Source organism: Rhinolophus ferrumequinum, chromosome 3, assembly GCF_004115265.2.
Source record: "Rhinolophus ferrumequinum isolate MPI-CBG mRhiFer1 chromosome 3, mRhiFer1_v1.p, whole genome shotgun sequence".
Classification (NCBI taxonomy): Eukaryota; Metazoa; Chordata; class Mammalia; order Chiroptera; family Rhinolophidae; genus Rhinolophus; species Rhinolophus ferrumequinum.
Genome location: NC_046286.1, coordinates 97,486,483 through 97,499,747, shown reverse-complemented (window position 1 = coordinate 97,499,747; position 13,265 = coordinate 97,486,483). Strand labels below are relative to the sequence as shown.

General features: G+C 40.5%; 2 protein-coding genes across 9 annotated transcripts in view; one reads left to right on the top strand and one right to left on the bottom strand.

Moving 5' to 3' along the window:
- TFB1M (transcription factor B1, mitochondrial) overlaps positions 1 to 10,569 on the top strand; it is a 53,676-nt gene extending 43,107 nt beyond the window's left edge. Inside the window, exons 6-7 of the mRNA XM_033096230.1 lie at positions 5,512 to 5,639; positions 10,148 to 10,569. Coding sequence (XP_032952121.1) covers positions 5,512 to 5,639; positions 10,148 to 10,391 — 372 coding nt within the window. The 3' untranslated portion in view covers positions 10,392 to 10,569. The remainder of the gene's footprint in view (positions 1 to 5,511; positions 5,640 to 10,147) is intronic.
- Positions 10,570 to 10,700: 131 nt separating this feature from the next.
- The window catches only part of TIAM2 (TIAM Rac1 associated GEF 2), a 250,965-nt gene continuing 248,400 nt past the window's right edge, over positions 10,701 to 13,265 (bottom strand). For 7 of the 8 annotated variants that reach the window (XM_033096123.1, XM_033096065.1, XM_033096055.1 and 4 more), the window contains one exon: positions 10,701 to 11,689. In XM_033096123.1, the coding sequence (XP_032952014.1) occupies positions 11,079 to 11,689 (611 nt within the window). In that variant the 3' untranslated portion in view covers positions 10,701 to 11,078. The remainder of the gene's footprint in view (positions 11,690 to 13,265) is intronic. The other variant, XM_033096104.1, reaches the window with a different exon arrangement.

The following is a 13,265-nucleotide window of genomic DNA, read 5'->3' as shown; positions in this document are numbered from 1 at the left end:
GCACTCGAAAGTCCTGGGTGGACTTTGTGATCTTGCCAGATTAGAGAGCTTGCCTCAGTTTTCATCATTTCTGATTTATTTTTATACCTCTGTGATACATAGGGAGAACTGGGAGGCCCCCCCAGACCTCCCTGAGTTAAACTAGTAAAATCAACATGTCAAGATGAGATCTAATAGCTGTAGAATTCACCTTTAAAAACACAGACCGTCTTTTGAATCAGAAACAGGAAACACAGGACAGCATGACCACATTTAAAGAAGAACACCTCGGTGAAAGGAGGGCTGGCCTGGGTGCCGACAGCACCTGGACTGGGGCATCCGGTGCCCAGTGCTCAGGCCCTGAGGCTTGGTGCCAGCGACCATCCAGCATCAGGGTGTGTATGCTGGCCCCCGTTTCACAATCACGAGGGAGCTCGCACTTATAAGTGGTTTTTATAGGAAGGGAATGGACCCGCTAGGCAACTTGAGGAAAGCGTCTCGTCTCTTTGACAGTGTTAATATATTTGGCTCACTTTAAATTAGTATACTTCCATCCATATTCTTTTATCGGTCTTTTAATAATATTTTTTATAGCAACAGCACTTGTTGAGTGTCTTGTGCATTTGCTTAGTTAGATCATCCCTAAGGAATTGACTCATTCTGAGGGGTCAGAGTTTCTGGGGACTTGGAAACCAACAGCTAGGCCCTGGTGGTTTTCCCTGTGTGCTGCCACCTGGCGGGGCAGCCCTGAGGCTGTGCAACTCCTGCCACACGCACGCACAACTGCCGTGGGAGCAGGGCACCTCCAGATGGCGCTGTTTCACAAACACCAAAGTCATGATTTGTGGGGAAGGTCATGGTTACAGAAGTGTTTTCTCCGTCATCCTCCGGAAGCTCGAGGTTAAATGTAACAGAAAATCCTAATCCAGTGTTAGTTCTTGTCCCTCTTGCTTTTTGTTTAGAATTGAGTGTTCACCTCCCTGAAATTGTTCCCTTTCCTGGGACCAAGAGACCCTGACTCGTGGTGGTGGTGGTGGTGGTGGTGGTGTGGTTGTTGTTGTTAGTAAGCTTAATTTGCATACACACATACATTTACATACATAATTTACACAGTAAAAACCTCTTTCTCTGCAGACCTCATCATGCTCTCAGCTCTCTGTGATTTTCTTACATGCTTATGCTCTGAGAAGAAACATTGTATGACTGTTTAAAATCGGTTTTTGTTGTTTTTTTGTTTTGTTTTGTTTTGTTTTATGATTCCAAAGAGGAAAGAAAAATCATTCAAAGATCTGTAGGAGTAACAAAAAGGTGGGGTGGAACTTCTGCAGAAATTAATATTGGTATAATAAACACAAACTGTAAACTTCAGAGCAAGATATGTTGGTACTGTGTGTCAGTCTTTGTTGAATACATTGGTTTGCAATACCTGGAATGCTTTTAAAGTGTTCTGAATTTTAAGGTTTTACAACTGAAATTCTGTCCTTAAATTGGGCTTGGAACAAGGATTACAGGAAGAATAAATTAATTATAGGAACTTACATTCCTGTGTGTAAATATTTTGTTTTTTTATAGACTATGTAATTATAAAATCACAGGCTTTAATGACTAGCCACTCTGTTTTCCTCATCTGGGGACGCTGTAACTGGGGGCCTGTGACGTCCTACTGCAGACTGTCATTAGTTGGTGTCGCTACCTGAAGAGTAAGTAGTGGAGGAGGAACCAAGCATTCCACAATGTGCTCACCTAACTGTTATCTCCTCTGACACTGAACGTGACTCTCCCCAACTCCTCACCCCTTGTCCCATCAGGGGTGCCCACAGCCTCAGAACCAGCCAGACCCTTCCCACCCGGTCTGCACAGGTCTGTCCCAGACAGTTCCACCGACTGTGGACCGTTCTTCTCGTGTTGTTCTTGACGTCTTGTTCATGACTCCCTGTAGTCATCCTCTTTTCTCACCATTCCTTCTTCATCTCCCAGTTAGGGTTCTGCCTCACGTGATTAAATCGTAACTCCCTAATCATTTTTCCTCTCCACTGGCTTGTCCATTAAGGCCTTGAACGTCATGGGAGGTGTTAAAGACCCTTTCTTGAATAATGGCCAGTATCTCATGTGGTAGATACTTAGCTCTTTGGCATATTATGATCTCAGAGTCAGGAACCAAGCCATTCGTGCTCCAGGTTTCCCCATATCCTGTCCATGCAGGATCTGCGTTGTCAATATCTAAGATTTGAGATTGAATAGCTTCTTACCCCCGGTCTCTTCTGAGTCCACACTGTGCTCTGAGCCCATAATCGGTCATGTCCTGGACACCCTGGCCTGGAAAATGGAACATCTGCCTCCAGCCTGTTGTAGCCAAGTCTGCAGACATTGAGAAACATCATCTCAGCCTGGAACAGCATTGACGTTACAGAGAATTGGAGAGGCAAATATTGAAATTCGTTATAAATCCTTTAATTTGAAATTTTAGTAAGTCATTTGGGTGTACTGATAAACTGAGTTTGGAAAGGGGCTGGCAACATTAAACTAGAATTTTTAAGTGCATGTAGTACCTATGTACCGATTTCTTTTGTAACCAAACCCTTTAATAGACTTCAAGTCAAGGAAAGAACAAAATGGTTATAATTTTAAGCATTCAATTATAAGTACAAAGCTTTTTTGTGTCTGTTGCCATAGTTACCAAACAGCTTTCCTGTGGTTTCAGAGAAAATGGGCTCCAGTCATTTAGAGTAATTCTAAGAAGGGCTTCTGTGGGGGCAGGGGTAGAGAAGAGGGTGGTGGTGAAGGTGGCCCAGGAGGTTTCAAAGAGAAGGACACACTACATAAGAAAGGAGAGCCTTTCTTATGGTGAGTTTCGCAGGGTCCCCCACTAATAGTAGCTGTACTTGATTGTGAGTGGAAAACATTTTTTAGCTGCAATGTACTGTTAGCCCACTTAACCGGGTATCAGAATTCAAACTTTCGAAGTCTATTGCTACAGTTTACGTGGGGTGCTGCTATATTTGCACAGGGTTTTAAAATTTGATTTAAATAAAGCAAATGTTAGGCATTTCCTGTATTTGCAAACACCAATTGTATCTCAAAGGAATGAAATCATGCAAATAAAGATGAGGTCAAATTTTACAATCCAAGGAAGCTGGAAGTGACAGTTTCTGTCCTGGAAGGAGAATACATCTATCCCAGTATTTGTGTGTTTGCTCTTAATTGTGTTTAAACATGTAGAATTTTGATAATATTTCATGGATTTGGGTTAGATGGGGCTTAAATTTATTTCATATTTTGCTAAAAGATTCTTTCCTCTGGAGACTGGCAGTCTTGTTGGATCACACCTGGTAACTGGAAGAATTCCTTTCAGAACTGAGTCAGGGTAATTGGGAAAAATTGGACTGAAAGGGTTGAAGGAGTCACGGAGGGTGGCAGGGTGAGAGGTAGGGGCAGGAATGCCCTAAGCTGAGACGGTGGAAATGGCATGGAGAATTACAGAGTGACGGGGTGGGGCGAAGTCTAGAGAATGGTCTGGAACATTCCCTGACAGTCGGGTTCACTTCTCTGTTCCAAATCAGCAGGAGGAAAGGTGGAGTGGACACTTCAGAGTTTACAAGCGGGATTCTGACTTTTACAGTCACTACAGTGTATTTGGGGCTGCTGCTTCCACTGTCCACTCAGATTCTCTCTCCTTTTTCCTTCTACAGAAATGCTTTGAGATGAAGCCAACTCTTCTTCCCAAGCTCTAGTACCCATTCACTTAACCCTGAAGGCCCCTCCTCAGGCCCCTGTCCTCTTCAGCCCCTCTCTTCTTTGTATCGATCACAGACCTCTCTGAGACCCCGGGACCCTGCTCCGTGGTGGTGGTGTGAAGAAGTAAGGGAAGTCCTGGCTTTTAACCAAGGCACTTTGTTTCCTACAAGAAGTACCTGTTACTCAACTTGGTGAAACTAAATAAGCAACAATTGAAAACTATTCAGATTTAATAAGAACTTAACGTTGTCTTCAGGTAGTCAGTCTCTGAAGTGGAATAACTGGTCTTCAACCAAAGGGGCATAATCGTCACTAAAATAGTCTGAAGGCTGATGGACATTTAGGGGAACATTTTCAGTGTGGAAAGACCGCTCCACTGGCAGTTTTCACTCCACGGCGTAGGACCATTGCTACCATCCACCTCTTCTAGTTACATCCAAGAGGTGCAGCTATAGCTAATCGGAAACACTTGATTTGTGGCAGGATCAGTGAGTGTTCGAGGAGAGGGGAGGGCCTGGTGAGTCAGCTTGCCCGTGAGGCAGCTCCCAGCCCTTAGGAGAAACGCCGCTGCCTCCAAAAGCCGCCTGATGCTGGCGACATCCTGTCATTTTCTTCTGTTCTTGTCTCATGTCGTGCAAGTATTTGTCCTCCCCCCTAACAACAAAAAGCACAGCACCTCATCCACATAGTATACAGGCCAATGTTAAGGAATTTTTATAGCTACAAGACTATTCAGAAGCAAGTCCTCCTAAGAGAACATGGTGACCCCTGTAGAGTTGAAACAAAAAAGAGAATTCCTTTTGAAAAGCAGTGGTACAATGCACACTTCATAAATTGTGCACTTTCTTAGCCTTTATAGAGTCTGTATGATGCGTAAGTAGCAAGTTTAACAGTTCCTTAGAGCTAATGCTTCTGTAAGTTATTAACAGGCTTCCCATTTCCCGACCAACGTCTCGTGTCCGGCATTTGCTTGTGTGAGATCACCGCTTTGACTCCGTTCTCCCTTTGTCTCTGCTTTCGATATTTTTCCTGTTATTTTGAATATATCCTTGTGAATCACCAGGAGCCCATTTTGTGAATAACTTACGGTCTGAGTCTCTTATCAGATAACGCCTGAAAAGTTTTATTTTCTGATAATTAAAGAATCTCACCAGCTGGCAGCAGCTTAACACTAAAACGGTGACATTTTTGGTGGTTTCCTTTTTCTATTTGGATCCTGCCTGTGCCTTTTGGGGCATTTAAAGTTGCTCCCAGAAAATTATGTGACTGCAGGTGCCGCTCATGACTTCTGTCCGGCTGATTAATCAGTGTCTGGACCAAAACAAGTGGTGTCCTAATGGATTCACTTTCTGGGGAGTTTAGCACTAAGTGGTCCTTGGGGGCCCATCTGCCTTCTCTCTCTGTTTTGAAGACTAGTCTTAAGAGTCAGAACTGCTGCTGCAGCTTATTTTTTTACCAATTCACAGGTTAAATAAAATATTGTAATGCTGTGTGTTCTCTGCCTACTGACTTTAATGATTATTTGGATTGATCTTAAAGGCCATTGTAAAACTGCATTTTAAAATTAAGTGATCATCAAGCACAGGTCTAGTGGATGTCATTATTGAACTAGTGCAACCAACTGTGATTTCTGAGTCAGCTCAAATGCAAATGTAGCATATTACGTGCCTAGCGAAGATGAAACCGGAGTCCATGTAAAGGTTTATTTATGAAAACCATGCCCTTGACAACCCTTCCTCCTGTGGTTTACAAAGTTAGACCCTGCACCAAACTGATGTATGTTTGCTTACAACAAAGGTGGACGTGGGCGTGGTGCATTTCACACCCCTGACACAGCCCAGGATACAGCAGCCGTTCAACCTGGTGGAAAAAGTCGTGCAGAATGTATTTCAGTTCCGAAGGAAGTACTGCCACCGGGGGCTTGGGTAAGAATGCCTCCTCTTCCTTTCAGCACCACTCTTTCTAAAATCCTTAACCACTTTTGTAAAGATTAAGCCCTTTGTTTTTAGGATTCTTCAAGCTATCTATAAATACTGCTCTCAGTTTCCTGCGAACCACAAAGCTTGACTGCCACTGAGGAAAAGCAAAAACCTTGATTTCACTTTAGATGGATCTCTTACAGGTTTTCTGTTTTGTTTTGTTTTGTCATTCAGTTTTTGACTGAAACCGACAGTCACAGAATTTATAATGACCCTGTACTGGGAAGGTCATGATTGCTCAGTCAGGACTCAGACTACCGGAAGTGCTGATTCTTAACATTTCTGACAGCGAATGTGTGGTGTGTTGTTTTTTTCATTAAAATAGAGTCGATATACAATATTATATTAGTTTTAGGTGTACAACATAGTGATTTGACATTTATATACCTTACAGTGTGATCACCACGATAAGCCTAGTACCCATCTGCCACCACACGTAGTTACTGCAATATTATTGACTATATTCCCTGTGCTGTACACTACGTCTTGTGACTTACGTATTTTATAGCTGGAAGTTTGTACTTCTTATTCTCATTCACCGATCCCTCACCTCCTTCCCTTCTGGCAACCATCAATTTGTTTTCTTTATCTATGAGTCTGTTTCTATTTTGTTCATTCCTTTTTTCAGATTCCACACATAAGTGAAATCACCTGGTGTTTGTCTTCCTCTGTCTGACTTATTTCATTTACCATCATACCCTCTAGGTCCATCCATTTTGTCCCAAATGGCAAGATTTCATTCTTTTCTATGACTAATATTTTACTTTATACGTACCATGTCTTCTTTATCCAGTCGTCTATTGATGGGCACTGGGTTGCTTCCATGTCTTGACTACTGTAAATAGTGCCGCAGTAAACATAGGGGTGCATATATCTTTTCGAATTAGTGGTTTTGTTTTCTTTAGTTAAATATCCAGAAGTAGAATTGCTTGGTTGAACAGTAGTTCTATTTTTAATTTTTGAGGAACCACCATACTGTTTTCCATTGTGGTTGCACCAATTTACATCCCCACCAACAGTGCACGAGGGTTCCCTTTTCTCCACATCCTCACCAACACTTGTTGATTTATTGATGATGGCGTTTCTGACAGGTGTGAGGTGGTATCATTTGTGGTTTTAATTTGCATTGCTCTGATGATCAGTGATATTGAGCATCTTTTCATCTGTATGTCTTCTTTGGAGAAATGCCTATTCAGGTCCTCTGCCCGGTTTTTAATCAGATTGTTTTTTTCTTACTGAATTGTATGAGTTTCTTATATATTTTGGACATTACCCCTTATCAGATATGTCATTTGCAAATATCTTCTCTCATTCACTAGGTTGTCGTTTTGTTTGTTGGTGGTTTCCTTCGCTGTGCAGAAGCTTTTTAGTTTGATATAATCCCATTTGTTTTTGTTTGTTTCACTTGACTGAGGAGATGTATCAGAAAAAAATATTACTAAGAGCAATGTCAGAATTTATTGCCAATGTTTTCTTCTAGGAGTTTTATGGTTTTGGGTCTTACATTTAAATCTTTAACCCATTTTGAGCTTATCTTTTGTATGGTATAAGAAAGTGACCCAGTTTAATTTTTTGCACGAATCTGTCCAGTTTTCCCCACCTCACTTGTTAAAGAGACTGTCTTTCCCCATTGTATATTCTTGGTTCCTTTGTTGTGGATTAATTTACCATATAAGCGAGGGTTTATTTCTGGGCTCTCTGTTCTGTTTTGTTGATCTGTGCATCTGTTTTTGTGCCAGTAATGTTCTGTTGATTTTATAGCTTTGTCGTATATTCTGAAATCAGGGAGCCTAATACCTCCAACTTCATTCTCAAGATTTGGCTGTTCAGGGTCTTTTTTGATTCCATATAAATTTTAGGATTATTTGTTCTAAGTTCTGAAAAGAATGCCATTGGTAGTTTGGTAGGGATTGCATTGAATATGTAGATTAATTTGTGTAGCATGGACATTTTACCAATATTAAGCCATGAGCATGGTATATTCCATTTATTTGTGTCCTCTTTATTTTCTTTCCTCAGTGTCTTACAGTTTTCAGAGTTTAGGTCTCTCACCTCCTTGGTTAAATTTATTCCTAGGTATTTTATTCTTTTTAATGTAATTGTAAATGAAATTGTTCTCTTAATTTCTCCTTCTGATTGTTTGTTGTTGGTGTATAGAAACGCAACAGATATCTGTTTATTAATTTTGTATCCTGCAACTTTACTGCATTCATTTATTAGTTCCAATAGTTTTTTTTGGTGGAGTCTTTTGGGTTTTCTGTATATAATATCATGCAAATAGTGATTTTCACTTCTTCCTTTTGGATGCCTTTTATTGCTTTTTCTTGTCTGATTGCTGTGGCTAGGACTTCTAATACTACCTTATGTTGAATAAAGTGGTGAAAGTGGGCATCCTGTTAGTTCCTGATATTTTAGCTTTTCACCATTAAGTAAGACATTAGCTGTGGGTTTGTCACATGGAGCTTTTATTATATTGAAGTATGTTCCCTCTGTACCCACTTTATTGAGAGTTTTTATAAGTGTATGTTGAATTTTGTCGAATGTTTTTTATGCATCTATTGAGATGATTATATGATTTTTATCCTTGGTTTTGTTGATGTAGTGTATCATGTTGATTGATCTGCGTATTGAACCATCTTTGCATCCCTGGAATAAATCCCACTTGACCATAGTGGATAATCCTTTTAATGTATCGTTGAATTCATTTTGCTAATATTTTGTTGAGAATTTTAATATTTGTGTTCTATAATTTTTTTTTTTTTTGCAATGTCTTTGTCTGGTTTTGGTACCAGGGTAATACTGGCCTCAGAATGAGTTTGGAAGCATTCTTCCCTCTTCAATTTTTTTCTCATATATTGAAAAGGATGTAAATGTTTGGGAGAAATCACCTATGAAGCTGTCTGGTCCTAAACTTTTGTTTCTTGGGAGCTTTTTTTTATTTCCTGCTTCAATTTCATTGCTAGTAATGAGTCTGTTCAAATTCTTCCTTGTTCAGTCTAGAAAGTTGTATATTTCTAGAAATTTATCTATTCTAGGCTGTTCAATTTGTCGACATATAATTACTTATAGTATTCTTTTATGATCCTTTGTGTTTCTGTGGTATAGGTTGTAACTTCTTTCATTTTTTATTTCGTTGGACTCTTTTCTCAGTGAGTCTGGATAAAGGTTGATCAATTTTGTTTATCTTTCCAAAGAACCAGAGCTTTTAGTTTCATAGTTCTTTTCTATTGCTTTTTTAGTTTCTAATTCATTTCTTTCCACTCTGATCTTTATAATTTCCTTCTTTCTACTTACTTTGGATTTTGTTTGTTCTTAATTCCTTTAGGTGTAAAATTAGATTTGGGATTTTTTTCTTAAGGTAGGCTTGGATTGTGGTGAACTTCTCTCATAGAACTGCTTTTGCTGCATCCCATACATTTTGGAAAGTTGTTTTCATTTTTCTCAAGGTAGATTTTGATTTCCTGCTTAATTTCCTCTGTATAGAATGGCCCTGATTTGTGAGGGTGGGGAAGAAATCACAAAAGGTATATCCTCCTACTTTTGGAAATTCTGGAATTTGTTTGAGCTACTGTTTTCAAGACAACCCCCTAGCTAAGTGATAGGCCCCATTCATTTCACATACCCGGTCCCCTGTGCAGATATGGACCAAGTAGCCTGACCTACTTTCACCTGTTGGTATCCTTCCGTCACATCATAAATTAGTCCCTGATGTTAGGAAACATGATTAGACCCTCCTTGCCATGAAACTGAACTCATACATCTCAGTCAGCTCGCCCTGAGAGTGTAGGGAACATGTAGTTCCTTACTGAGAGCACCATCAGCTGTAAGAAAATCTCAGTATCAGAAAAACTTAGCATCAGTTTGGCTACTCCTTTTAAAACAATGATTCGATTTTGTTAGATGAAATACAAAATATATACTTCTAATTCATTTTCAAGGTGTTCAAGATATCTTAAAGAACGGGAATAACTATTTGCATTCCACATCAGTTGTTTTCTGACTTTGGCAAGAAAGGTCATTCTTTTGGGGTAAAGAGTTCCAATAGCTAATTTCAAACTATAGAGAATCAAAACTGATAACATCACACAAGAATAGACAACTTTCATACTAAAAAATGAGGCAAATCAAACTTATATTTCGCTAAGAATGCAAATGAGCAGGCGTGACTTTACACTTACCTTAAAGATGCATGTATTGATTTAGCTTTGAAAAATATTTTCCCATGTGCGCATGCCTTGCAAGTCAGATCAGCGATTAGCTCTGCCTTCAGTGGTCGTACCTGTCTGTTGCCTGGTGGTGTCACTGAAGTCCCTGTCCTGGTGTGGTGCCCCACAGGCTGCCACTTCCACTTCTTCAAGTTGTCAGAACCGTGTCATTTTCAAGGGAGGGTAGAAGGACACGTTGTGATTTGCGTAATTCCTAAAATAAAATTCTGATTTTTTTTATTTTCTTAGAATGTTATTCCCTGAAGCTCAGCGCTTAGAAAGCACTGGAAAACTGTTAGAGTTGGCAGATGTGGACCCTACTCTTCGACCCAGGCAACTCTCTATCTCACATTTTAAGAGCCTCTGTGATGTATACCGAAAAATGTGTGATGAAGACCCAAACCTCTTTGCTTATAATTTCAGAGACGAACTCAAGAAAAATAAAAGGAAAAATCAGGAAAAAGAGGATGACAGGAAGAGTTACGGACTCTAGCTGCCACTTCAGGGGCTAGCAGCTTACCAAATGTTGATTTTCACAAGGTTGAGCTTCTCACATATGTACTCTTTTGCCTTCTACAGAATGACAATAAAAATACCAATTACCAGATGTGACTTACTTCCCATTTACTGTACAGGTTGGTAGAGAAAATAAATATAATCAAGTTACAGTACAAGCTTCCTTTTAATGTATACTGCATAGATATGACATGTTTAGTAAAAACAGTATCTGTTACAACCTTACAAAAATGAAATATCTGCACGTTGTGCCCCTAACCCACATTAAAATAAATATGCTTTAAATAAAGCAAAAACTAAAAACTCAAAGAAAATGCCCAGAGGACTGGAAAAAAGGACTTTTTTTAAAAGCTATTAATCACAACTTCCCCATCTTGCTTTTTCCATATAAATTAAAATAATTAGAATGCAATTTTAACGATCCTAAGTCATTTTGATACCTGCTCAAAAGGAATATAAACCTAAGTAATTTACAGATTCTGACCAGTTTAATCTAGTTTTCTGATCCACAATAAATTAAAATAACTTAAATCTTTACAACTATTTTGTGGGAAAATGTATACTGCACAAAACCCAATAAGGAATAGTTTTTCTGCAATTTCCACTTTCCCACCAGTTTAAAAGTGAAACAAGCAATTCAATCCATATCTGAATTGAAACTGTACTATGACTTCCCGTGGCTCTCCGTTTCATAAAAACACTCCTCGTTGACAACTGACGTTAAGCTCTGGACGCTGAATTCTCGCTCTAGAACAGAATTGAGATCGAGGTTGGCATTTTCAGATTGACTGTCAAGGGACTGGTGACGAATCTGCGCCTTTAGCAGAGTCCCCCTGTCCCTTTTGGTGCTGTTTGCTTTTCGTTTAATGGCGCAGAAGTGGCCCCGGACCAGTTTGGGCTGCTCCCCTCCCCGCTGGCCGTCCGTGCCGGGCTGCGGCTCAGCCGGATGGGCGTCTGGGTCCTCGGAGATCCTCAGTCTCTCAAACTGAATCTCAATGTCTTTGGTGGGGCTGCCCTGTTCCCGAGGCTGGTGGCAGTCCTCCTCTTCGTCGCTCAGAATGTCACTCTCTTTGATGAGACCGTCCGGAAACTCTGTCAAGCCTGTGGGGGACTGCTTCAGGACATCCTGCCGGCCGCCTGCCGTGTGGCAGCTGCTGCCCTGGGTGCTGCTGCTCAGGCTGCCCTCGTCGGAACCCAGTGAGCTGCCCTTGCCTGGCTCGCTGGGCCACTCGCTGCTGGAGGAATTCTTGAGGACTTTTAAGGACCTGGATGAAGCTGCAAGGAGAAAAGCACATTTCCCCTTGTGATAGAGAAACAGATTGCACAGTGTGCAAGTTTTGCATGGTAGTTACATGATTTAACATCGTAATTACTTCAGATTTTATCAGCTCACTTCAGTTACCAACTATCCTGGGACTTGGGCAAAAAAACAAACAGGTAGATAATGCAAGTGTGGAAACTTGCTCATGTTTCTCCGAAACTTTTAAGTCAGGGAGTTTGGCATTTTCAGATGGCCAGTTATCCAAGCTAATTATTTAGATAGAATAAGCTATAAACTATCATAAGGGCTAAGGTTCTTATCTGGCCAATGGACAAGTTGAAAAGCTCGTTACTGATAAAATCTAGGTTCCTTTTCTTCACCAACATACTTATTAATTTGATAGCCAGGATTACACGCTATTTCTATGCCTGTCTCCTCACCTTTATTTCCCTTGCTGCTCAATTAAAAGTAGAAAAATGCTCTTCATCTCTCATGAGAACTGTCTGCTGGTATTGCTAACCAACTTGCTGAGATGTAATATGACTATTTAATCATTCGTGTGTGTGTGTTTAATTCCTTTCTTTTGGGTTGAAGGGGGGACGGGGAGCCTCCGCTCACTTGTGTTTCTGCAGATAGCAGCCTGTTTTTGATCGCCACAGCTGCTTTGGGCAAGAGAGAACAAAATAGAAAATACACAGTAAATCTGAAGAGGTCCAACTGTGACCAAAAAGGACAGACATTTTGTAAGACTGAAAAAACAACATCAAAGATAGTAACAAAGTTGTTACTATAGAAAGTTCTAAAAACTTAAGCTGAAATTTTAAAAACAGGCAGAAAGTTTCAGAGCAGCGTGATTTGGAATGTTTCCCTGCCGACTTATTGATTGGGTCAGAACGAGTATTTCGGTTTCTTGATCTTAATTCAGTAAGCCCTGACTTCCCGGATGCCTTTCACTGTCCTGAGCACGGGGAATGCTGCAGGGAGCGGAACCAAGTCCCAGCACTGCTGTACGTGTCCGTGGGAGAAGCAGGTAAGATGGTAAGTGCAGACGGTTTCAGCTGCTGGGGAAATGGGAATTGGGGTTGGTAGTGGTTCTATTTTATAAAAGGTCTGGGAACAAGAGGCATGTTTAGGTTTCTTAAAAGGGAAGAAAGTTGCCACTACCTTCTCACACGGGTGTTGGGGTGTCTGGTTTAGAGCTTACAAAGTTTACTCCTGATAACTTACAAAATGACGACTTACTGCTGTATTACAAGAGCGTGTTTCTGTGTCTTGGCAACTTTGAATAATGCTGCAGTGATCATAGGCGTACATAATCTTTACAACCTAAGTGTCCTTTGATGGGTGACTGGATAAAGATGTGGTGCATATATATAATGGAATAGTACTCGGCCATAAGAAAAGATGAAATACTGCCATTTGCGACAATATGGATGGATCTTCAATTATGCTAAGTGAGCTAAGTCAGAAAAAGGAGAGAACCATATGACTTCACTCATGTGGGATATAAAACTCTTAAGCAACAAACAAGCAAGCTAAAAACTCCTAGACACAGACAACAGTATGGTGGTTACCAGAGGGTGAAGCGGG